Genomic DNA, 24,870 nt, shown 5'->3' on the forward strand with positions numbered 1-24,870 from the left:
TGTCTTTTTTGTTTAAACTCTGATGATAATAGCTATTTTGTTATAGATGTTTCAAATACTGTGCATTTCTAGCTGTCTGTGCTATTTCATGGTAGGTTTTGCTTTCCCCTTAATTTTCCACATTATTTGCTGCTACTTCATTTTCTCTGATGCTCTAGCCTTTCGAGGCTCAAGGCAAATGCCATAAACTTTCCTTAATTTAATATCTTTCAGATACATTTAGCTTTCTCTTCAGATGAGCTGCAAAGTTACAGAAACACTGTGAAAATGGTTCTCGAGTAGCTAAGAATTATCAGTGTAATCCAAATATTGCTCTAATGTTGGCTCATTAGTGCAAATCATTCCTATTTACACCTTTCTGGTCCTCATTGCTCTGTGAATGAGACTTTTTTTTGCTGTCTTGGTAAAAATTTCTATAGTGTAGGAAAAAAATAGAGCAACCTAATATTGTGGCTTGTCTTCTTTCATGCAGTTAAAAACCAAACCACTTCATTTTGAAATGGAGTGATAAAAAGTGATACTTGTTTGCTCTTAAGCCAAATACTCTCTAAGTTGCAAAGGCAGTTTGCATTATAATTTATAATTTAAGTTTAATAGTAAACATTTATGTTTAAATAAATATGCTGTTTACAATGATAAAAATACTTGATAAAATATTTAGGCATAGCTGGATATCTATTTACAGAATAATAAATGTAAAAGGCAATATAGAATATCAGTCTTGTACAACACTGCAATTATGTGAGATTTGTGCAATATTTTTCAATACTGCACCTAAATTACTGAAGTTTTGTTTCAGACAAGTATCCATTGTTAAGATGCTTGTTTAGCTGAGACATCATGCCAAAATAAGTGGCTAAGCTGGAATAGAGAACTTTGAAGACATTTCCTTCTTACCTTGCAGATCACTTCTTGCCTCCAACCTGCTCCTGTGGTTCTCATTGCAGGCCACAAACTTTGCACTTCCCTGGTTTTACTATTATATATTTTGAACAAGTTATTTTTTGTCATAATTAACATGAATCTTTGGCAGCCATCCTCAGTGAGCGCACAGCACATGTGTTTTCATTGTGGATGAAGATATCTTTGTTTAGAACAAACTTGCTTTTGCCTGTCAGCATGAATGATGCTGTAAAGCAGTTTTGTGATCAGTTCTGTAACAGCCCCATAAGTCTTTGTCTCCTGTGGTTACAGGGGATGGCAGAGCAGCTCAGGGTTCTGCAGACTGTCAGCAATGGGATTATTTGGGGTGTCTCAAACGTGGGCAGCTCTCTGCTGGGCCAGAATGGTCCAGTGCTTGTTCTGCACTGATCCCTTTATATTGGCTTGCACTAGGAAAACTTTACAGGGGTAAAACTGAAAACTGAGATTTCAATTTGCCTTTTCTTATTATTATGATACAGTGTGGGCTTTCAAAATGTCATATCAAACATGCAGAATGATGCAGATACTGCAAAGGAACATACAAACAGGAAACCTCAATGTATTTACTTGAGCAAATCTAAATGCACCAAAGCCAAAAAGCTGATTTTTAGTTCTAATGGTTCATGTAACAGCTGACATGAAGACTTCCTCTCTCACCTGCAGGTCTCTAGGTAAGGTTGGAGTAAACTCAAATGTTGGACAAGTCACAGTAGAGCTGAGTCTGCTCCTAACCTGGATAATGACCTTGTTATTTATTAGACTAATAACTTTCTGGTGTGTTATATTGAGTGCGCTCAGAACTCACCTAGTTAAGGTTATATCAAAGACTGACCTCCATTGACAAGATTAAATTGAAGTAATTTTCTCAAAGAGCTTAGGTAGAGTATTTGTGTTGTCAGCAAACAGGATTTTATCCTCTTTCCCTTGGGCTTTATCTCAAATGCAGTGTCAGAATGCCAGATGGATTTACTTTCATATTTTTTCTTCAATTTCTAATATTCTTTCTATCACCTTTCAGCTGTCACACTCAATAATTTCCTTGGAAAGGAAGAGCCCGAAAGAAGCCATTGTATAACAGCTCTGCTTAAATGCTCATCTTTTTCAGTACTATTTTTGAGCTGCATACATTACTGAATAATCCTTAGGACTTGCAGGACTGTCTGAAATATGCTATTTTTGTAGGCTTCTCACTTGCAAAAAAACCCTTAACAAGCCAAAGACAGCACCCCCCCACCCCAATCAAACAGAAAAAAAAAACAAACTAAGCAGGAAAACATTAATAATCTGCAATAATATAAGGACTACTCTATGCTACAATTTGCTTTTAAAAAACCCCAAACATAAATCATATTTTTGTGCATACACTGGTAGAATTGAGAAGAGCAAATACAGACTCAGAGAAATATACAGACTCAGACCAATAAATCAATGAATACTAAATCAACTGAAGAAAAAAAATCAGTCCTAAATATCCTTAATTGTAAAATAAGTGGTTTCTTTTTTCCCTTTTTTTTTTTTTTTTAATATAGCAGATTTTGGTATTTGGCTAGCCTTGCCACTTACAGAACTTGATGAAAGAGGTTGCCTAGTAATTAACTTCTTTGGAAAAGGGAATAATCCACAGAATGAAATTAAATAATGCTTGTTTAGAATGTATTTCAAGTACATTCTGACACCCTTATTTGAAATTTTTCCATTTTTCCTTCCATTTACAAAGTATTATAAAAGTCATGGGCAAATAAAATTTACATCCTTGAAATTACCAAGTCCATATGTGAATTTCTGTAGAAATTATTCCATGGCACATGCCTTAAGTTCAGTTCAAGACGAACAGTATATCACTGCATATTATAGTACAGAATACTTTATCCTCAAATAAACATAGATTTCTGTTTAAATATTATATGCATTTACTCTCAAATGGATATTAGGGCAGGAACTCATATTTAAATTAATGTGATTCTTCAAAGACACTAAACTTTGGCCTCCTCCAATTAGGAAGCACATCACAAAGTGTTGCCAAGGGTTAATGTATTTAAGAGGTTAAAAAATAGGCTGTACTGTTTGTTGCTTTCAAAGCTTAGTAAAATTTCTGGTTAAACTAGGTCATAAAGATATCAATAATTTTATCTAAATTGGCTTTTGCTTGTCTGGTTATAGTTCTGTACAAAATAGGCCAAATACTCTTCAGGAATCTTTAACAGGCAGACAATTATTTCTTGTTCAAAATAAGTCACTATTAAGCTTATATATTGAGATTAAAGTATGCATATTTTAGAAGGCCAGCTATGATGTGCATTCCTAAAATTCAGTATAAAGCAAATAATTTTAGGAAATGTCAGTCAGTACACATTGAGTACATATCTACAGCTGTAGTTAATACTCCTGAGAAGTAAAAACACTTTTAATTTGTCAGGGACTAAGTTCAGCACTGACAGCAGGTCTTGATCTGGTGCAAGTAAGCTAAACAGAACTCATAATTAAGTAATAATCCAGAAAATATTTAAATTTAGAAAGCTTTGTATCAAAAATAGTACAAATATTGTTTATGATTAGATCTTTTCTTGGACTGCCCTTAATATTTTCAGGGCAGCCAGAGAACTGAACTAATATGGGGTTTTCTTGAGATGTATTGATAAATCTGTTTTCATAAATGTACCTGTGTGAAGAGTATAAAGGGAATCTGAGAGAGGACAAAAACTTCTTGTTCTAGCAGGACATGTTAATCAGTGAATTGATAGATGTTCTAAACCATTCAAACCTCATTTTGATGCTGAATGTGTGTTCTGAATAGGGAATGTGGGTTTCTGTTGCAGTATGAATACTTCAACGCTGTGCTCATAAACGAACGAGATGAAGAAGGGAATTATCTGGAGCTGGGGAAGGAGTTCATCCTGGTGCCAAATGACCACTTCAACAACTTGCCTGTGAACATCAGTCTGAGTGACGTCCAAGTACCCACCAACATGTACAACAAGGGTAAGAAAAAAGCTGCTTTATTTCATCATTCCACTAGCCAAACAAAAGCACACTCTAGCTTAAAAATGAAGCTGTTGATTAACTGTGTATTATCTGTGTTTTCCAGTTGGCAATAATACTGAAATTTTCTAGGAAAAAATGTTTTTAAGTGTAACGGTTCTGTAATATCTTTTGTTTTGTGGCAGTTTAATGAGGTTAATGATTTGCATATGAGGTTTGCATGAGTTCTGTCATAGAGTATGGCAGAATATTTTTATTCCAGTGAATTATTTTCCAGAATCTTCAAATCATTTCAACAGAGCTTACATTGTCACCAGTTTAATTCTATCCTTGCTGAGATTTAGAATTGTCTTTGAAAGATATAGGATAGGTGGAGGGAAATGCTTTATTAGATTCACGCTCTCAAACTTCTGAGAACATTTCTAGCAGTATGTGTGCTATTCTAGCTCTATACACAAACTATGCTCTGATTTTTCAGATAGTATTTAGAAGGAATAATTTCTGTTCCCCTATTGGATGCAAGTGCACATTGTACAAACAGCAACATTAGGTGTTAGAAGTGATGGACTTTGGTCTAAAAATTTGGAATGTAAACTAAACTCAGATGTACATTTACTCATTTTCCTTTTGCCACTTCCCTTTAATCAGACAGCAGGAATTTGTATTTTTGCAGTGTTTATGCAGCACCTATCTATTTATGTTTTTCAAGCCAGTAATAAAAGAAGAAAATTAGAAGGGAAGTGCCAAAGTTTCCTAACAGTATCTACAGTATATTTGTCATTGGTCTCTAGAAAGCTGCCTTGTCTCCTTGGCTGGTTCCTCTTCTGTGCTTTAACTATACTAAAAGACATCTAAAAGGACATTAAATGTCTTTTAATGTCTTAATACATTCCAGGCTAGCAATCTTAATACATTCCAGGCTAGCAATTGTGGTAATTCATGCAAGGATATTGTGTAATAAGGCAAATTAATTCAGCTAAGTTGGTCTGGTAAGAGAAGCAGTGGATATGGCAGCTTCTTTTCAAAGTTAGGATTCTGACTTGAGAATCCTGAGAAGCCAAAACTCCTACAATAGTCTTAAACCAGGGATGAAAAATAAATCTTCCTAGAGAGTATTTGAAAGGTTGTGAAATGATTAATGCAGGATATTTTGAAAAGACTTGGAAAATGCTTAAAGCTTTTAAAGATACCAAATGACTTTTTTTTGTGCAAGTGCTAATAGTTATTTCATCAAGCCTATCTATAAATTAATTCATTCCAGAATTGCTTAGGAGGAAAAAGAAAAGGAAGGAATATAGAGGTCAGGCAACCGTGCTTTTCTGGAGAAGGAAATGATCCTGAGTAGTCAGTGAGAGCAGTAGAACTAAAGAACCTTCAGGTGTGTGATATGTGCTCATGCTATGTAATGAATGCATTTTATATGCTGATTTCTTATAGTTAAAGACCAAAGGGCTGGCTACATCTTGGCTTGACCTCTCATACAGGGATTTGCTGTAGCTATGGGCAAGATGGAGTTCTGTGATGATTCCTGTTTCTACTTTGTGTAATTCAGACCATCCAAAATTGTCACTTTATGCAGCTGCAGAAAAAAAAAGCATTTTTAAATCATTTTAATATATTCAAACAGCAGAAGTCTGGTTTGTTACTGGCATTTTCCTTGCACATGAACATAATAATCTTGTTTGGAGCCTGTCAATGTCTGGAAATCGTTCTCTTACCAAGCAGAGAACTATATACTTAAATTTTTTGTTGCCCTGTTCAGTAATGTAGAGGGGTGATAACAAGTTAATTTAAACCTAACCTGAGGGTACAAGCAGTAGATATTGATAGGTTTACAACCAAGTGTCTGCAGAATACTGTTTCTCTATGAAGAGCCTGCTGTTCATTTCCAGGTTATGTTTTATTTTATTGAATTACTAGGGAGAACCACAGCCAGAACTCACAGTTGAAAACAGACAAGTGTGATCACTGAATAGTTAAACACAGGGTTCTTGAGTCAACATGGAAAAAAAATGAACCCTATTTGTAAGCTGCTCCTGAACTTTTTCCTTAAGTTTGTTTTTTTTAGTTGTACAGATATTGATAATTTGCAATGGGTTCAGAGAGGAGTCACAGGACTCATCAAAGAATCAACAAATGTGCCACGGACTGAGACCACTGGAGCTCAGTTCATTTAGCTTATTCAAGAGATGATTAAAGGCTTGATTAGTTGTTCTGTAGTTAATTACTAATACCAGGCTCTAAAATCTGGCTGCCAAAGATTGTAAAAATCATGTGGCTGAAATCAGGTTCCATTAATTTGCAAATTGCACAACTGTGGCCTCAGTGAAGCTTTGGGAAAAGGTTTGGCCTGGTCAGCTTCCATGATCACAGTGATGCTGCCCAGCTGTGGAATCACTGAAGTGCACAATCCCTAAACTGGGCACTAAATGAGGTTGGCTTAAAAACCTTGGCACATAAACATACTGCTATTCTTCATTTATCTTCTGGCTCTTTCAGCCTCTTCATAGAAAAGCTTAAAAATATTGATGGCAACAACAGGATTAAATAATTCTCATTCTAAGGACACCTTCAAGTTTGGAAAATACAGAGCAAACCTAAATTTCATTACATTTATGGTGAAATTGAGACAATGAAAATATGATAAATATCAAATCTATGTCTGTCACTGCATTCTATTTCTTCTCTTTGAACACAAAGTGTGCTCATTACCCATAGGCTCATTGCCCATAGCCACAGGATTTGCAAGGCACTATCTTTTTAAACAATTAATAATTAATTAATTAAGACATTTTGTGATAACAGTCTTGGCAAGCAGTAGTTCTTCCATCCACAAATTTTGCAATTATCAACTGTGTATAGACTTCTGAAAGAAAGCAGGGAAAAGGTCCCTAGTGAATTAGTCATATAAAAATATTCATAGAGGAGAAAGACGGGATGAATGAAGGCATGTTTTTCACGTTAGAAGGAAAGTTTAATTTTTGGAAGTACAGAATCAATCTGAATCTGGTTTGGGCTATGCAAAGACAGAGTCTAGGTGTAAATAAGGCACTGTTTCATTCAGCTGCTGGGATCTCTTATTAAAAAAGTTTGTACTGGTTACAATAGAGGCACAAAATGAGTTCTCATAGGTCTTATTTTTTATGTCTTTCTATTAATTTAGAATGTAAATTATCTGGGATGTGCTGCTGTCTTGGACATACCTTCCATGTACCCTTCCACAGCTACACATTCTTAGGATACTCAGATACAACTTTCTATCAATCAGTATATTTTAAACAGCTATTGTAGAAGACATTAGCACTAATGAAAAAAATTATTAGTAATTTAAAGTTGGTATGGCTTCAAAATTTGATTTATTACTTTGTGAGATGACAGTAGTATATTTAGAAGAATCTAGGAACGTGACATAGAATTAAAAAGTAGCACTTGGAATGTGGGCCAGGCTTTCAGGCAACCATCCACGGGGAGCTTGGTTTTAGGATTGCCACTGGGGAGAGTAAGATTCTAGAATGGATTTATGTACACAAGGGAATGATAAAAGAAGACTCAAAACTGATGCTGCAGATGTTGACAGTGTATAAAAGAAAAATAGAGTAGCATTTTACCTTTTGTTAGTATGAGAATATAGGTAACCAAGATCCCATATTCTTTGTCCAAAGTATGTGCTCTGTCTGGGATGAAGAACCTACTCCAGTTTTTGGGTTTTTATTCTTAAATCTGTCACCTCATATTTACTCCTACTTGTGGACAGCAATGACATATTTTCTGCTATTGAGTTTTCACTCAGCAGTTTTTCCATGGAAGAGGCTTATGAATACTTGGATAAATGTGGTTTTCAGAGGAATGTAGATGCAAACAAAGGCAAGGTGAGGGTCAGTGTGTCTTGGTGACACAGCTCTTATGGCACCTGTTGAAAAGCGAGGCCTAGAGCAGTACAGTACCAGAGGTGACACACAGCAGGATCTCATCCACTTACAGTAGCTTTGCATAAAATCCAGGAAGCACCAGGGGAAACCCATTGTCTCAGTATTAGCTGAAAACAACTCCTGGATTTGAGAATTTGCAGTTGGTCTTTGGTTGTATGACAAGGTAGGCTTTATGTTTGTAGAAAGGGGAAGAGCCCAGGTTCTCTTCTTCTCAATGATTCAAAAATATCAGGATGCAAGCATTTCTCCTTGCCTTTAAACTCTATTTCTCAGTGCAACACTTTCTTCCTAGTAAGAAATTTAGAAATGAAGAGAGACTTCCATGCCTGAGAGCTTTTCATGTATAAAATTATTTTTTCTAATCCCCTTGTATTTCATAAAATCTTAAAATGTCTTTGCCTCCATATTTGGCCTAAGATCGATATTTTGGACTAAAATATTACACACCCAAAGACAGCCTTTCTAAGTGTTTTTAAAAATAAAAATGCCTTGTAGAATGAGCCAAGTTTGACTTTTCTCATTGGGTATTTTGACAGAAGTAGGGTAAGGGTGAGCATATGTGGCTCTATCTAGCAGCCCTGGAGAGTATCTCTGAGATGTGGTGGAGGAGACAGACATGTGCCACTAGAGGTAGATTGGAGAAAGGATAATTTCTTTTTTGGATCAGATCAGATGGATCTTGACAAGTATGTTTGATTTTGCCTTAAAAAAAAAAATAAAAGAACAAAGTAAGACAATTTATCTTGGCAATAGAAGGGAAGTAGGCTTATGTAAGTTGATTTAAAGTAATGGGAGGTTTTTCCTTTGTTGTCATTTCTAGTTTACTGAATATATAATCTTATTTTACTTGCTCAGTTTTATAATGGAGAAACACTTCCTAGGGGATAAACCATCATCCCATTAATACAGCTGACAGTGAAATTAAGTTGTTTCTACAGCTTTGCAAGACTTAGTTATCAACTGAATTTTTTTGTACTTATTAAAAGTCATTGAGCAAAGAGTTCAAACTTAACTACTGAATAAAAACCCCAGATTTTCCAATTTCAAATACTCTTATTTATCTTAAGTGTATTTTTGTTTTCATCAGTAGTGAATGTCTGAGGAAAAGACATATGTATAGAGACATAAATGAAAAAAATATATCTATCTATATGTGTGTATATATATCTCCTACGTGGTGGACAATGGTGCAGTCTGTTCTCACAAAGGATGTTGACATATATGTGTGATTCACTGGAGTATTTCAGGAGACATTATGGACACAAGATAGTTTTGTGACCACAGTTCTGCATCAGAAGAATTTTAATTTAAGCTGTAGTACAAGGTTAATGTCTCTTTTCCTGCCCATGCAGAGATAGATCACAGCTCTGCTCTGCCTTCTGTTTGTACAGCACACAGATCACTTCTGAGAGCCAGGCTGATATTGTAACCAGAATTTTAGTGCTTGCCTGTTTTCCCAGAGCTTGTTTCCAGTGAGAATCCATTGTATAGCCTGAGGCACAGCTTCTCTCTAAGCTCTGTGACTACTGAAGCATTTCAGAGCTGGCTCAGCAGTCTGGTCTCTTCAGCACAGCCCCAAGTGCCACCCTCACACACAGAGTTACATTTTCATGGTCCTGAAATTCAACACATGCTCTCAGCTTCTGTGCTCTGTGTGGGGAGATGGAAGCCTGTGCTTCACAATTCTGTGACATCTGTATCTCTTAGCTTGGGCTTTCTGCCCTTTACTCTTAGTAAAGCCCTGGGGTGAATATCACATAAACTCTTAAATGCCATTCAGAGGTGCACATACAGCAGCACCATGCTGGTACCAGTGAACAGACTTGCTCTGAACAGACTCAGTTTTGGAAGTTTTTCTTCCCAGGTTGATTTGCAGTGGTGTCTGATCAAATTAGTTTGAACATGGAAACGTCCACTCCCGCCGTGGAGCTTTGTGAAAAGAATTGATTACTGTCTTTGAAGTGCCCAAGGTGAAATGTTGATTGGTGTGTGGAAAAGTGAGATGCAGTGGGCAATGCACAAAAGGACCAAATCAACTTGTGAAGTCTACAATAATTCTCTTTCATCCATGCCTTTTTGGTACCTTCCTTCCTTCCCCTGTTGCTCCAGCTGAATTGAAATACCAATGTCTGGGCATGGGCAGAGGGTAATTTATGTGCATTTTCTCTTTTTAGAAACCTGGTATCAATAACTGCCTTACCTAAAAGGCACTAGGCTCTGCTTCAGGGAGGATCTGTGCTCTCTGCACAGAGAAGAAAATATGTTAGAATCAATTAGTGAAACTAATAATGATTTGTCAAAATAAAGCATTTATTTTTTAAATTTTTAAAATTATATGTTAAAGCATTTACCCAAAAGTGTTGGGTCTGGAAAGTTACTCACTGGCTTTCATGATACTGGAGAAGGGGGCTTATACTAATGAACAATGCTTCAGTTTTTTCCTTATATGAATTCAGGAAGTTAGGCTTGCACTGATTTCTTTTTAATGTTGACATAATTTATACTGAATAAATTTCTCAGCATTTACCTACAACTATTTCTGACATTTCATTATGTCTACCACTATAAAAGAGTGAATTTTCACATCATCTAGCAAGTTATATTTCATAATACTGCCATGTGATTTAGAATTATATTTTGAGTTCAGTGTCATGTTTTTGTGAATTTTGTAATGAAATCTTTATTCCCTAGTATAATGTATTTGAGAGGGGAGGAGCCTTAGTAGGAGTTCTCTCCTTCCTACCCCTGACATTAGACTGTGGTCTGTGAATTCTGCTATTTGCAGTTTTGGCACTAGGGAGGATTTTTCTCATCAGATTGGCTGTCTTTGGTGAATACCTATCAGCAGCCCGGTGGTCGGTTAGTTTATAAAATCTCTACTATCATAAACTGCCAGGTGCCTCAGTAAATTACTTCTGCATTTTTACATTCTCTGTTAAGTTAGGAAATACACATATGTTACAGGAAAGAGAACAGTTTGTGCATGATCAGGTGAAAATTATTTGCTCCAAATCCTTTTTTCAATTGAGATTAAAAGAAGAAAAAAACCAACCAAACGAAACAAAGCCCAAAATAAAAATATTCCACTGGATTACAGATTGCCAGGTATTTATCCTGATATATTTAGATAATGAAGTAGAAGCCTTAGTGCTTCTACTGCTTTGTCTTTAGTGACAGAGTAGACAGAATCAAGACAGAAAATAAAATTTGATGATCAATTATACAGTCTGAAGTTAATCTGCTGCTTTGAAAACTAAAAGCCATAATATAAATTTTAACTTAGAGAAAAGTCTGTCTTAACTGCCTTCCGTCTGTTTTTCTCATCCTGATACTGTGATAGAGCTGCAGTTGTGGAGTTTTTGAAGTACAGGAAGCAATTTTATCAGTGCTTTCCATAACTGCGGAGTTTTTCACTGATGGATGCTGAAGTCCATGAATATTTTCAAGCGTTTCTGTCAACAGGAGATATGGTTTATGTCAACTCAACTAACAAACATAAGGCACACAATATGTTGCTGAGAGTCTCAAACTGTGTAAATCAAGCTGTAAAATCCATTTTAATCCATCCAGTTTTTTAAAATTGGTTCATGACTGTAAAATACACTTTAAAGTTCAATAATAAGTAAAAAGATAAAGAAGTCTTCATTAATAATAGTCTAAATTTCTTCTTCCTTAAATTAATACCATGCTAATACTAATTCCATGTCAGTGCATTTGGAATACATTCAAATATTAGCAACCATTTTGACTCTGTAACCATGATCACTCTGCATAAGAATGGATTTATAAAAATAAGTGATTAAAAAGTATCTTACAGCTCTTAAGGTGTATTTGGACTTCACTTGTTTTGAGGACAAGATGACTATAAATATTTTCCTATGGATTTAAACTCAATTCTTATAATTGCTCATATTTTCACAATTCACTTCCTTTCCATGTTTTTTTTTTACAAGGTTGCAATACTGTTTTGCACAAAGAGGCTGTATCTCTCTGTCTTACAGCTTTGCTCATGACATGATTCTTTGCAGCACATGTGCACTGTCTTTTGTGCCTCCCTTTGTCTCTGTCATCTATCATTTCATTGGCTGTTGAAAGTATAGATTTTATCATGTGACTTAAACCTTTGTTTAAAAGCTTTCTGCTAGGATTATTGTTATTACTGTTGCGGAAAGTTGGCAATCAATTATTTGTGTGCTCTTTTATTGTTTTGTGGACTGTAGATTGTGCAGCAGTTTGGGTTGGAAGAGATCTTTAAGAGATGTACTCTAATTCCCCTGCAAAGAGCAGGGACATCTTCACTTTGATTGTGGTGCTCAGAGCCTGGCCTGGAGTGTTTCCAGGGAGGGGACATCAACCAGCTCTGACTGACCTGTTCCAATGCCTCACAACTTCAGAGTAAACAATTTCTTCCTTATATCTACTCTGAACCTACCATCTTTTAATTTAAATCCTTTATCTCTTATTCTATTGCAAGACATTTTCTTCCAATTGTTTCCATCCTTTGCCTCTTTCTACCTTTATAATCACCAATACTTTTAAAATTACTTACAAGCAATATGAATAGAAGACAACTGTGAATAATTCTGACCTCCATGTCTTTCACAGAAAAGACATCAGGTGTAGCCTGTGTTTTTCTGCTTACCATATTTACTTCTTGAATGCTGAAAACAATGCAAAAGGAGATCTTTGCCTTAGACTTCACAAATATTATTTAAGTTTTGCTTGAACAATTTAGAGACTGGTAAAGAATATTACCTGTGTCAAATGACATTTCCATTGCATGATGCTCACTGCATGTTGAAAGATGAGTTTATGCTCTACAAGTCAATAAATGCAGACTCTAATCAAAAGTTTTGCTTGCATAGGAAAAAAATCTGCTGCATGTAATAGTGCCTTCTCTAAAAGATATTGAAATGTGATGAACCACAACCAGTTTTTGATTAAGTAAGGTTTTTTCAATTTGATACTTAAAAGGAGCTATGAATATCATTCAGTCATACTTTCCTATCAATGCCTTCCAACTGGCTGCCAAAATTGAGATTACCTATTTTCTAGAATATTAGACCCAAAAAAAATCATTTCTCAAGTGATGCAGAAAGATTATAATCTGCAGCTAGCACATATGCAAAACCATTTCCTGTATGGTGTGAAATTAAGAAATAAAATCTTGTCTGTCACTGTTGTATGTGATTTTATGGACCTTGCTTCTGAACATTCAACATCCTGGAGCTGTTATTTAAATACTCATGGTTGCATACCGTCCTGGACCACTATATTTATGTTTTGAAACCCTTCCCCTGGATTGTTTGTCTTCACATTTTAAGGTCTCTAGGACAGTGTTTTCACTGTCTTCCTAACACTGGACATTGTTCAATTTAAAAGGAGGTTCTTAGTCCAACAGATTTAATCAAGGTTGCAGAAAATGTCCTATCTTCCCATATTTCTTTGTTTTAACTCTTGTTGCCTGTTGGACAGAGATGCACAGACTTCTCTACTGCTTCCATCTGGTTTTGCTTAAATTCTGCCTCAAGTATGATTCCCAGAATTTACTCAGGCTGCTGCTTTGTTCTTGAAAAGGGCTTTTAGCTTCACAGACTTTTTTTTTCCTCTCAAACCTCTTTCTTTACAGCAAGCCTTTTGGCTTTGCATGGCCATGCAAGATGTGTACTATGCTTTATCTTTGCTGTGTTCTAGTCTGTCTCTGGCTGTGGATCTAATCTGTGTGTTTCTAATACATCCTCATCACCATGGCAACTAGATGTCAGATCCAGGCTGCATGGAAACGTGAAGTATTTCCTCCAGAAAGCCCTGCTCTCCACCTCTCCTGATCCACAGCTGTTGCTTAGTTACTCAGAGCTGGGCTTTGCCTCTTGACAAATGTGAGCCAGTGCATGTTTGTCACTGAGCACTATCTCAGGTACAGTATTAAGAGGCCTTTTGACCTGACGTGCCTCTGTCAATCATGATGCCACCCCTACTTCCTTGTTGCTTTTAAGGACAAGAAAGTGACAATAATCTTGGGGTTTTGAAAACTTTAGGAGTGAATATGCATTAATTAAATGGTTGTCTGGCAAAGTAAGAACTGCAACTTTACTATGTAGTGAAGAAGATTGACATTTGACAAGGAATAATAATAGTTTATCTAAATATACATATTCATTTTGTCTACTGTTTTAGAATACTGTAATAATCTGTTTCTCCACGCTGCTACGTTACAGAGACCCTTTGATTTTTCCAGGGTATGTGTTGTGTGAAGAAGAAGGAGGCTTGCTCTTCTGGTTAAGCATTAGTATGCTTGGCTAGAATATAAACTGTTTCAAAATATTGTTTGGCTAAAAACGTACAAAGACATTTTTACACTATACTTTGTTTATTTAGGTGTCTCGCAGCTTTTATTTGGCACATTCCTGAAGGAGTAAATAGTGTTTAAGAATACATAATGGATTTTGTAATGTACTCATCCCAAGATACATTTGTACATCTGCTCAGTGTTTTTATTACTATCTTCATAGGCTTTATAACCAGCTGAACATTTTCATATTGTATGAGTAAAACTTCCATTTTACTCAAATTGTTCGGACAGTCTTTGGGGCAAGGATTATAAAAGCACAAGAGAAGTAAGGCCCTGTTGATTTGAGAGGATAAGAGGAGGTGATTTGCCATGGTAGTAGATAAGTGTGCTGTTACATCCAATAATTGCACATTTGCACTCTGCTGAGGCTCCCAGGAATGGAGCAGTAGAGGTTTATTATAGCCCACTGCAACTGGGGTGCATTTTACCTGCTAAAACATTTCTCTCTAAAGGTTTTCATGCCTCCATTTGCTGTATGCAAGGAGCATGATGTGTTGATAAACACAGGACGACTTTGGAACCTCCTTCAAAGCATTATTTGCTGGTCCCAGCTGCACTGTGCTGTGCCATGAAGTCAGCCTGCTCCTGGAACTCTGTGTCTCTGAATGTCTGTGCAATAGGAATGGGACATTTTTTGTGAAGTGCTAGTTAACAGGTTTGCATGGTCTTGTCTTTCAAATGGCTTTTCTAAAGACTGGTGGATGGATCTGTCCTCAAGAAATTTCTGTAAGGATGACTTTGTCATCCTTTGTCATTCATCACTTTGACAATAGCTCTGAATAAAATTGTCCCTTTTGCTATGTTGTGCATTAACTATTTTACAGTACAGCTGGCTGGATTTAGCAGCAGTCACAATTGCTTTCTTTTCCCCTGCTTTGCAGTGTGTTCCACTGGCTTCCTCTGTTGCTTGTTGTGACACTTTTCCTGTCTGCCACTTACCAGAGGTTTGAATTTCCTGGCTGCTGATGGCCACTCTTCCATCAGACTATGCAGAAATTTCTGCTTGCTGTGTGTTAGAACTGGCTTTTTTTTTGCAGCATTCATGACTAATTTTGCTTCTGTGACAAAAATGCAATGGTTATAAGGCCTCTGTTCAATTTGCTTAATTCCTGCATTCTCAGAATTTGTTTTCTCTTTTCCACTTGGAAAACCATTTCTATCAGTGGTTTTCCATGTTGTTCACCCTTTCTCTTTACATCATGGCATCTTATAGTTATGTGGTGTATTTTCTTACTACACTTTCGTTTTCACAGTCCTCAATTTGTATCATGCAGAAGTGTGAAAATGAGTATGTTTCACTGAAAATACAGAAATACCCTATCTGCAGTAACATGAATTAATTTATCTATCAGGATGACTGGCTTTTGGCTTTAGCTCTCAGCTCCAAACAATTGTTGGCTGGGCAATCCCATCTATTAGGGGCATGTTAGAGGCAGGTCCACTGCCCCATATACCTGGCTCATGGGACAACACTCTTGTAAAGCAGAATCTTTCTGTTTTGTTCTGGGATGCCCTTGACTTCTGCTCTGAGTTTCTCCTTTAATTTAAAGTAGTTAATATTCAGTTTTCATAGCTGGTTCCTACATGCTGTTTCCAGAGCTTTGCTCTAACCTGCCCAATGGTCAGCCCCCACACTGTTGCTTTTAGCTGTTATGTCTGAGAAGTTAAGCAAAGTCCAGCCAGACCAGCACCAAATGGGTGAAGTGGGCTCAAACTGCCACTGATTTGCTGCAGGACATTTTCCATAACTCATGAGAAGGCAAGCCCTTAGGAGACAGAAATGAATCTGTATCCCAGAATGCTGTTAGTGAGGAGTTTGCAGCTGTAATTCTGGCTTTCAAATGAGCTAAAGTTGAATCTCACTCCATCTCGTTAATTAAAAAAAATATTACAAACCTCCCCCCCAAACAAAGAACACTATCCCCCTCCACCACAAAACAATACAAAACATCATCTAAATGCACTCATGAAGCAGCATAAAAATAAACACATCTGGCCAAACTCCAGTTCTTCTGCTGCCACTTCAAAGGAGGAGGGTGAAGTTATTAGGGCAATGTTGGGAGATGAAGGCACTAAATGCCCACTGCTATGCCTTTATGCAGTCACGTACTGGAAGCCTTTAGCATCCCATATTCCTGCAAGGAGGGAGTGTGATTTCTGACATTGGTGAACAGTTCCCAGCACATGAAGCAAAATGGACAAACACCTTCTTTTATGTCTGCAGATGGCCAGATGCTTTGATCTGTGAGCTGATGCATCCACGTTACCCTGGAGTCAGAGAGAGGGGAAGAGAGAGAAAAAAGTGAAGGCAGTTGCCAAAACTGGCATCCAGCCCCAGCTCTTGAGTCTGCTGGACCACCCTGAAAAGCATTCATATTAGTGTTGAGTAGGGTAATTATTAGATTGTTGGTATATGTCCCAGCAAAGTATGCGATTTTGTTATTCTTTAAAATATGACCAGACTAAATATGTTGTCAATGTCATAAAAACTAAGCTAATATTGTTGCTATCTCTGAGCCAGAAATGTGCAGGATTTTGCATTCCTTTTCCAGTGCTTGGGCCCTTAGGCTGTGCTTGTATTGCTCTGTGGTAGGACAGAGCTGCTCTGCAGTTTAGGGCTGCTGCTGAGGTTATCAGATATTACAGGAGGGAAGATCATTTCCAATGCCAGCATCTCTGACAGCTTTCCAGAAAAAAGTAATGATTATATCACAAAAGGAATAGAATAGGGAGAAAAGACTAAGGATCTTTAGAAACTTATCTTTTCTTGAGAATAAAGCAGAATATGGTAAGAAAGAGAACTTTCTTCATAGGTACTGAGTTCCTCAGTGGTTTCCCTTATTTTCTGTAAAACAGGCTGCAATAATTGAAATGCAAAACGGGTTGTGTTGGTATTAGTTTTGTTCTATAGACTTTGCATACTCTGGATTCTGTGAAAATTACAAAAAGTCATTACCTTTGGCTCTTGCACATCTTTTAGCCTGTGCCCCTTCCCTGCCTTTGTTCAGTCCTTTTCAGGCCAGCAGGATCTGTGACAGTCCCTTAATTGCTACATGCATTTGTACTGTTCTTTGGCAATCTCATTTCCGTTTCGTGTCACTGTACTTATTTTCCTGGAGGCTGGATTTATGTTAAATGTCAGTAAAAACAGGTAACATCTACACAAACAATGGTGGAGCAAAATCCCATATAATTGCAAACCAGCTCATCTAAAAGACATGGGAAAGGGAATATTTTATTGTATTTTATCTGCCAGGAAGAAAAAGCAGTAATCATATTTCAAGAACAGTGGGCAAAGGTATTTCCATTTATTATCTTTGAGCCCCATAACATCACATTGATGATTTTGCATTTATATTAAGGTTTATCTTGCTTTTTTCTTCCTCACCAAATTTCTGAATATTCTCACAGATTAATTTACTACCATTGACATTTAACTATCTGGAGGATGCAGATGATGCTCACCAGTAATTGAAAAACTTAAGGATACTGTTTCTAAATGAAGTACTAGGGGAATTTAAACAGCTTTGTGTAATTACTAAAATTGGAAATTGCCTAGAACAAGTTTAACATACAGGTTATTAGAGGATGATTTAATGAGACATATGGGCAGAAATGCAGCTGTATTTGGGATGGTGCATGTGGACAGAGATGCCCCCACATAGCAGAGTTATAAAGTTCAGAACAAAGAGATCCAGAGTGAAATCCCCTGCCTGAAGGTGCAGCAGCCAGCAGACACTCATGACTTCCAGGTCTGCTGTTTTGTTCTGTGCCTACATTTGTCCCTACACCACTCTTCCTTGTATTACAAGGAAAAAAAAAATGATTGTAGCCCTATTTGCTTCTTTTATTGAAGTGGTTGGTGCCTAAAATGTAACTTGATATATTGTAAAAGGAACAGCCAGCATAACAGACATGCAGGGTGTGAGAAGGCAGGGAATTATCACCAGCTTTCATTTGGAAGGAATACAGTGAGCATAGGTCACATTTTAATTATGCCCTCTTATTTAAAATGCCTGCTTTATGCTCCTTCCAGTTAAAAAAATAAGTCTATTAGTTTCAGAGCCACTGGGTTAATGTTCAGGAGTTGGATGATTAGTGTTGTCAGCCTAATGCAGAATATGGACTCCACCAGACTCGTTCAGGGAAATTTTCCTGATTTTTATTTCCATGGAGTTCTCTAATCTCTAACATAGATATATAAACATGTTAAGTGGCTCTTCACAGATGGTCTAAAAAAAGTAATCTAAAATATCCATGGATATTTCAATATAATTTTTAAAAAGTGATTTATATCTGTATTTTGTAGATACAAATACATATTTTTATATGCTACTGGAAAGACTTCGGTTGAGAACTTAAGAGGTAAATGACTGAAGTTGTGCCATAACCTTACAGAGCTGGAGTGCATATAGAATTCAAAGAAAATTGTCACTGGAGTGGGAGGCAGAGGGTTCTGCTCATGAGTGGCATTAGAGCTCTGATTCCTTAGGAAAGGACATTAAAATTTAGGCCCTGAGGAATCCAGGAGAGGAGACATCCAATGAACTGATAAAACTGTAACATACCAAGGTACAATGGGCAGTCTTGGAATGACATCCAAACATAAGTTTCTAAGAAGCACTGCAGGTTATTTGAATATAAATTAATATAGAATTATTCTGTTTGATTTGTTTGGCTTTTCACAAATCCTGATGACTGCAGGGCATATAAAGAGCCTATAGCCCTCTAGAGGCTTGAGAAATGGTGTCTTGTCTTTTCCTCTAAACAGACTTTTCTAGCAACACCAGGAAATGTAAAAGAACAAAACCCAAACCCAACCCAGTGACCTTGGTTGCTCTTTTCAAAGATGAATTAAACTTATTGCCTTATCTCAGGATTGTGATGCTGAGTCAACAGTGCCACTGCAATTTTTAGTGATTTGGATACTCCATTATAAATGAAGTACAGGAGCAGAATCAGAATATCAGTGTTTGAACTGGTACTGGGAAATTCCTGTGGACTGAGGAATAGAATTCTCACTTTAGTGCTTCACATGTCAGGTAATGTCTAAATGTTGAACAATGGGCTGATATTTTGGGATGCTGACATAGGAGCATAATTTTACAAACCAATGATAGATCTCAGTCTTGAGAGCTGATTTGTGATGTTTTGGTCACAGTTCATTTTTGTGGTAACTACAGATTGGGAAACTGGACAATGAAGGTTTTGCCAGCTAGGCAGGACTGAAGTTAGTGCCCTTGGACCAGTGATATCAGTTTGTTTGACATGTGTCTGGTGTGGCAGATTTGTCATCTTCTAGAGAAACAAGTAACTGCACTCCATGTGTTTTAAAAGTAAGATCTGTTTTGTTGACCTTGCTTTTTTGGCATTTCTTCTATATAAACCTAAATATTTAGGTGAAAGCAACATGCAAATTTGTGTAGCTGAGACATTTCCATTTTTCTGCTGTTTTTTCTTGATGAATGCAGGGGAAGATAATTTGCCTTTTTTCCACTCCATTAAAATCACATTTGAAGCAGTCTTCTGAAATCAGAACAGTGACATTATTTTGCAAGCTAATGGCTGCTTTATTTCAAATACTTGAGCAAATGTTACTGTGTATTCATGTATGCACACTTTTGCAAATTAAATAATGCATCTGTGATTTCAGTTCTGTTTTTTTCCTTTCTATTCTGCTGACTTCACATAAGATTGAACTGGGAATATCCTGTATCTTAATTGTTTTTCACCTTTCAAAATTCACAGTTTGAAATCCAGTAACTTTCTATGACATGTTCATTGATTTCTCATTTCCCACAGTTGAACCAAATCTGCAGCTTCAAGACACACTCGAGCAGCCTGGAGTCTTAGGGATTGATGGATGGGGTTGTCTTAAATAGAACAGTTTCAGCATCAGGAATTGCTTTGTAGTTCTCTTTCTATGGAAATAAAAACTAATTGGGTAATTGTTGTGGAATGTGGGTTCAGTGTTTTCCAAATAACAACTAGCGGTATTTGTAATGAGATGTGTTTTTATGCATATTCAAGTGCAAAATAAAAGGTATTTTGCTTTCTGTTCCAACATGAAAACTTTCGAACATTACCAAATTTAATGTTTAAAAAAGTAAAGTGTTGCTATGAGACATTCTATGCATTTAGGGAAGGTACATTGAGTAAATAATCTAAATTTGATGGAGTTATTTATGTTCTCCAGAACAAGCAATGTGGTGGTTCAAGATAGATGCTCTAAAGAGCAATTTTAACTTATATAAAAAAGAGTACCAGGTTTCTCTGTTCTGTTCTTTAAGTGAATTATTTATTTTGGATCACTTACTTGACAAAGGAAACTAAAACAGTTTTGCAACAGTTTTCAGTCAATAGACTTTTGGGTATTGAATAAGCTGAAGAGGGTAGAGTTTATAGGATTCTACTTAACAAAATCACTTTTCATTGTGTGTGTGTTCTTTATTTTTTTTTCCAGATCCAGCCATAGTAAATGGAGTTTATTGGTCAGAATCTTTAAATAAGGTGTTTGTTGATAACTTTGATCGTGACCCTTCTCTCATCTGGCAGTACTTTGGAAGTGCAAAAGGATTTTTCAGGCAATATCCAGGTAGGAAGAAGAGAAGTCCTTAAAATACAATAAAGAATTCCATGGCTGCATTAAGTATTGTCACAAATCCTGACTGACACAGATACTTGCAGGTTTGATTTTACTTCATCTAGTTCTCAGAGAGATTTCCAATCAACATTTTGAAAATGTTGAGTTTTTTCTACCAATTTCTATTTGGAGGTGAAACCCTCATGATAACTCATGTACTCATAAAAATGTCTATTCAGAGAGACATACACAGACATGTGAAAAATAATTTCTAAATAGGCTGTGAGAAGGAGAGCAAGAGGATTAGAGCCTTCATATAGAACTAAGCTTGAATTCTGTGCTCTATCAATGCACACAGTAAGACTTCATTATTATTTGTTTTATTTTTAAACTTCCACTTAACCTGGCAGATTTACATTAAAAAAATTTAAAAAAACTTGTTTGAAAGTTTATTTTCACACCAGTTGTAATAAAATGCAATCACATCACTTGTATTATTTCTATAGAAATAGGTTAAAACCTATATTGTTGCCTATTAAGTTTTATGTTTAATCCTATACAAATTTACCACATTATAATGAACTATGAGGTTAAATAAACTCATTCTCAGCTTTTGTAACTTAGAGTCAGGCTCATAGGGGGTATTGTTCCTTTGGCTAATGTGGTTTAGCAACCCGTGTTTCTCTAAGTCTTGAGTTCAAGCAAGTTCACTATAAGCCTGTATGTCTGAAAGTGGCTGAGAGTAATGGCTACTACATCTGTGTTAGTTTTAGATTATTCTTCAGCTCCCAAGCTCCATGATATTTCAAATATTAGTCCTTGTTTTCAAGGCTATTTTTGTTTTGTGCTAGAAAATGAGTGTAAAAAGCAGGAAGAGTTTCCCTGATATTTTTTTTCCTTGGAGATTTTTTTTTTCATATTTCTTCTGACCCACAACCAGAAGATGTTACCTCTTCATAGTGATGTGAGTGAAAATTCAGAGTATGACCTGGGAGGGAAGCAGGTAGTGTAAGGGCAGCTGCTGGAGCCAGCCATGGGCCAGAACTGCTCAAGGTCTGGAAAGGACTTGGCAAGATGTGATAAAGCTTGCCAGCACCAAAGACCAAGAATGGTAAGAATTTTGCAAAAATAGTGCAATGAACATAGTAGACCTGAAGAGTTTTTACCTTACAGTGGGCTAAAGAGGAGTGAGGAAAAAATTATTTCTGGTTGCCCTATTTTAGGGACTTTTCTTCCCCCCAGTATTTCCTATGTTATGATGGCACTGCCTGTTAGATTAAAGTATGAAACTCCATTAAATGCCACTTAGCCCCAATACCACAGATTCATTTTCCACAGGTACTGTGAAAATTAAATTTAATATTTTATCCTCTTTTTTTTTTTGCAACAGGAATTAAATGGGAACCTGATGAGAATGGAGTCATTGCATTTGACTGCAGAAACAGAAAGTGGTAGGCAATTGATGACTGCCAGTGTTTAAGAAATTTGAAATGATATAAAGTTCAGTATTTAAAAGAAGTTTTGTCTTTCATCTCAGGTATATCCAGGCAGCAACTTCTCCAAAAGATGTGGTAATTTTAGTGGATGTCAGTGGCAGTATGAAAGGGCTTCGCCTGACTATTGCCAAACAGACAGTTTCATCTATTTTGGATACCCTTGGAGATGATGACTTCTTCAATATAATTGCTGTGAGTGTCTCAGGATTTTTATTTTTTTTATACTATTTTTCTTCCATCATTTCTTGATATCTGTCATGTTTTACTTCACTCAAGCCACTTGAAAAATGTTGCAGACAGGTGATGGCTGACATCTGAACCCACTGGACAGAAACATTTGTTTTTTCAGTATGAGATTCTTTAAGTGTCAGAGATTTTGGGCTATTTGTCTGTGACTTGCAATTTGAAACCCCTCAAAGAAGTAGTCTTCAGTCTGGGGTTGCAAAGAATAGTTAAATAGATATTTTTTTTTAGTTTGCTTGAACTTTGTATGTTACCTTAACTTTTAACTTCAGGGTGTGTTTGCCTTCCCCCCTGCTTTTCCCCCTCAGCTTCTGCAATACAGTGCAAAATGGGTAAAATGTAAGAATGAATAGGTTCAGATTTTAGCTTTTTCTAAGGCTTGCACGGCATGATAACATGTCAGTATAACTCCTCCATGTTCATGTTCTGGTCTGAAATGTGTGTCTGTGTAAGTTCTGTAAAGAGGTTGCTGGTGTTTACCAGCAGTGAGAAATCAGATCCTCAGTAGCTCCTGTGTACAAGTGAGTTTTCCATGGTACAGGTACAGGTCTTAAAGCTGTGACAAGAGGCTAGTTTTACTGTACTTAAGTAATGGGATTAATCTGTGGGTAAGGGTGACTTCAACAAATCCAAAACTGACATCAGAACTATGATTTGCAGGGGAGGGAAGGGAGGAGGAACTGGTTGTTAAATAAATTTTCTTTTGCTGATATTGTCTTGCTAATACTTTGTAAAAAAAGGGTTTTCTCCAACTTGTAAATGTCTTCAACTTCTTGAATATAAGGAAGATTTTGGCCTTTTTGTTTTCTTGCACAAGTTCTTTGTGTACTAAATTAAATGACCCCAGAGACACAAGTGTAAATCATTGAGATTGTACAGAAAATAAAGTATATGTGCATGAAGTGTATGTGCATATAATGTATTTTTAACACATAGCCAGCAGTTCAGACTGTCATATTAATCTCTGCATGATAATTGCATAATTAGCAGAAACTCATGTTGTATAAAGATATAATTACATACTTTATCAAAAAAAGATTTACTGTCCTTTAAAAAAATGTGATTAACTGTAATCTAAATAATTTCTGTAAGTTAAAAGAATGTTTCAACTAGAGTAATTACTAAGATGCCTGACCAGCCATTTTTTGGTGTATGATCTGTGTTTATCAGTAGTTGTAACAGTTACTGTGAATTATATAGGAAGAAAAAAGAAAAGTTGGTTTTTTTAGTGAAACATTTACTTTGGGAAAATCAAAAGGCTCATCTATTAAAAAGAAAAAAGTAAAAACACATGTAAGTTGAATCCAAAACTAATGATTTTGCCTATGTAGTGGAGTAGAAGTATTGTGCAAAAACTTTTTAAAAGCAAGCATGAAGAAGCTAATCATCACTTTTCCCAATTTAAAGTTTATTTGAAAAATTAACTGAGCTGTGTGCAAAACACCAGAGTCACGGAATTTTTTCCATAACTTATTGTCAAATTCCCCAAGCTTCTCAACACTGAATTTGTGCTGAGAAAAGGAAAGAGTCGCCCACCTGAGCCTTTCCTCGCAGCTGCCCCGGCTGAACTTGCGCCCAACCCGTCCGTGGGGCCACTCCCGGGGCCTTGGCTGCCCCTCAGCCTCGCCCCGCTCCGGGTGGGTGTGAGCCAAGGGCGGCTTCCAGCAGCTTCCAGCAGCTTCCAGCAGCTTCCAGCAGCTTCCAGCAGCAGCAGCTCTGTCTCTGCAGCCTCTCCCTGCCCCTCCTCACCGGCCCTTCCCTGTCACTGCTGTCCCTTCAGCTGGGTCACCCCTGCCCTGGGGTGTCCCCACATCAGCCTGGCTCCCTCAGCCGTGTCCTCACCCTGCCATGGGTCACCCACACCCCCCGGGTCCTGCAGAGCACCCCTTTCACCACGACATTTTCCCAGCTGTGTTTGCAGATGTTTCCAGCTGCTGATGGCTCTTTCCAGCCCCCAGGCTGCTGTGCCTCCATTTGGGCTCCTTGCAGTGTCTCCAGCCCCAGCTGGTGCTGGCTGTGAGGGCACAGGCACTTTGTGCCCTCTCCCACACTGCAGCCCTCCTGCTGTGCTTGGCTAGTATCAGAAATTCTGAATTTCTAGCAAGAAACCTGTTTATTGTGCTAATTACAGCATTTGTCTGAGGTAATTTTTTCCTCTGTAGACTCTGTCCTCTCTAGAACCTCTTTTAGGACAGATATGTGTGTGTTTGTTTAAATGAGTAGAAACAGCAATGGAGAATGTGTTTTTATGCTAACAAGCTCAGCTGTTTAATTTCCTTAGGAGGCTGTTATGGAAATATGAACCTGAAGGTGTTCATTGCATTGAAATGTTCTGTGCATACCACAGAAATGTAGGGGACCAAG

General features: G+C 37.0%; 1 protein-coding gene across 5 annotated transcripts in view; it reads left to right on the forward strand.

The window, feature by feature from the left end:
• The window catches only part of CACNA2D3 (calcium voltage-gated channel auxiliary subunit alpha2delta 3), a 388,669-nt gene that overhangs the window by 150,581 nt on the left and 213,218 nt on the right, over positions 1-24,870 (forward strand). For all 5 annotated transcript variants that reach the window (XR_004981053.2, XM_036390972.2, XM_036390973.2 and 2 more), the window contains exons 5-8: positions 3,741-3,903; positions 20,648-20,779; positions 22,158-22,218; positions 22,305-22,455. Coding sequence is in view for 4 of the 5 variants with exons in the window: in XM_036390972.2 (XP_036246865.1) it covers positions 3,741-3,903; positions 20,648-20,779; positions 22,158-22,218; positions 22,305-22,455 (507 nt within the window). In the remaining variant the exon portion in view is untranslated. The remainder of the gene's footprint in view (positions 1-3,740; positions 3,904-20,647; positions 20,780-22,157; positions 22,219-22,304; positions 22,456-24,870) is intronic.

Source organism: Molothrus ater, chromosome 11 (genome assembly GCF_012460135.2).
Source record: "Molothrus ater isolate BHLD 08-10-18 breed brown headed cowbird chromosome 11, BPBGC_Mater_1.1, whole genome shotgun sequence".
In the NCBI taxonomy this organism is placed as follows: Eukaryota; Metazoa; Chordata; class Aves; order Passeriformes; family Icteridae; genus Molothrus; species Molothrus ater.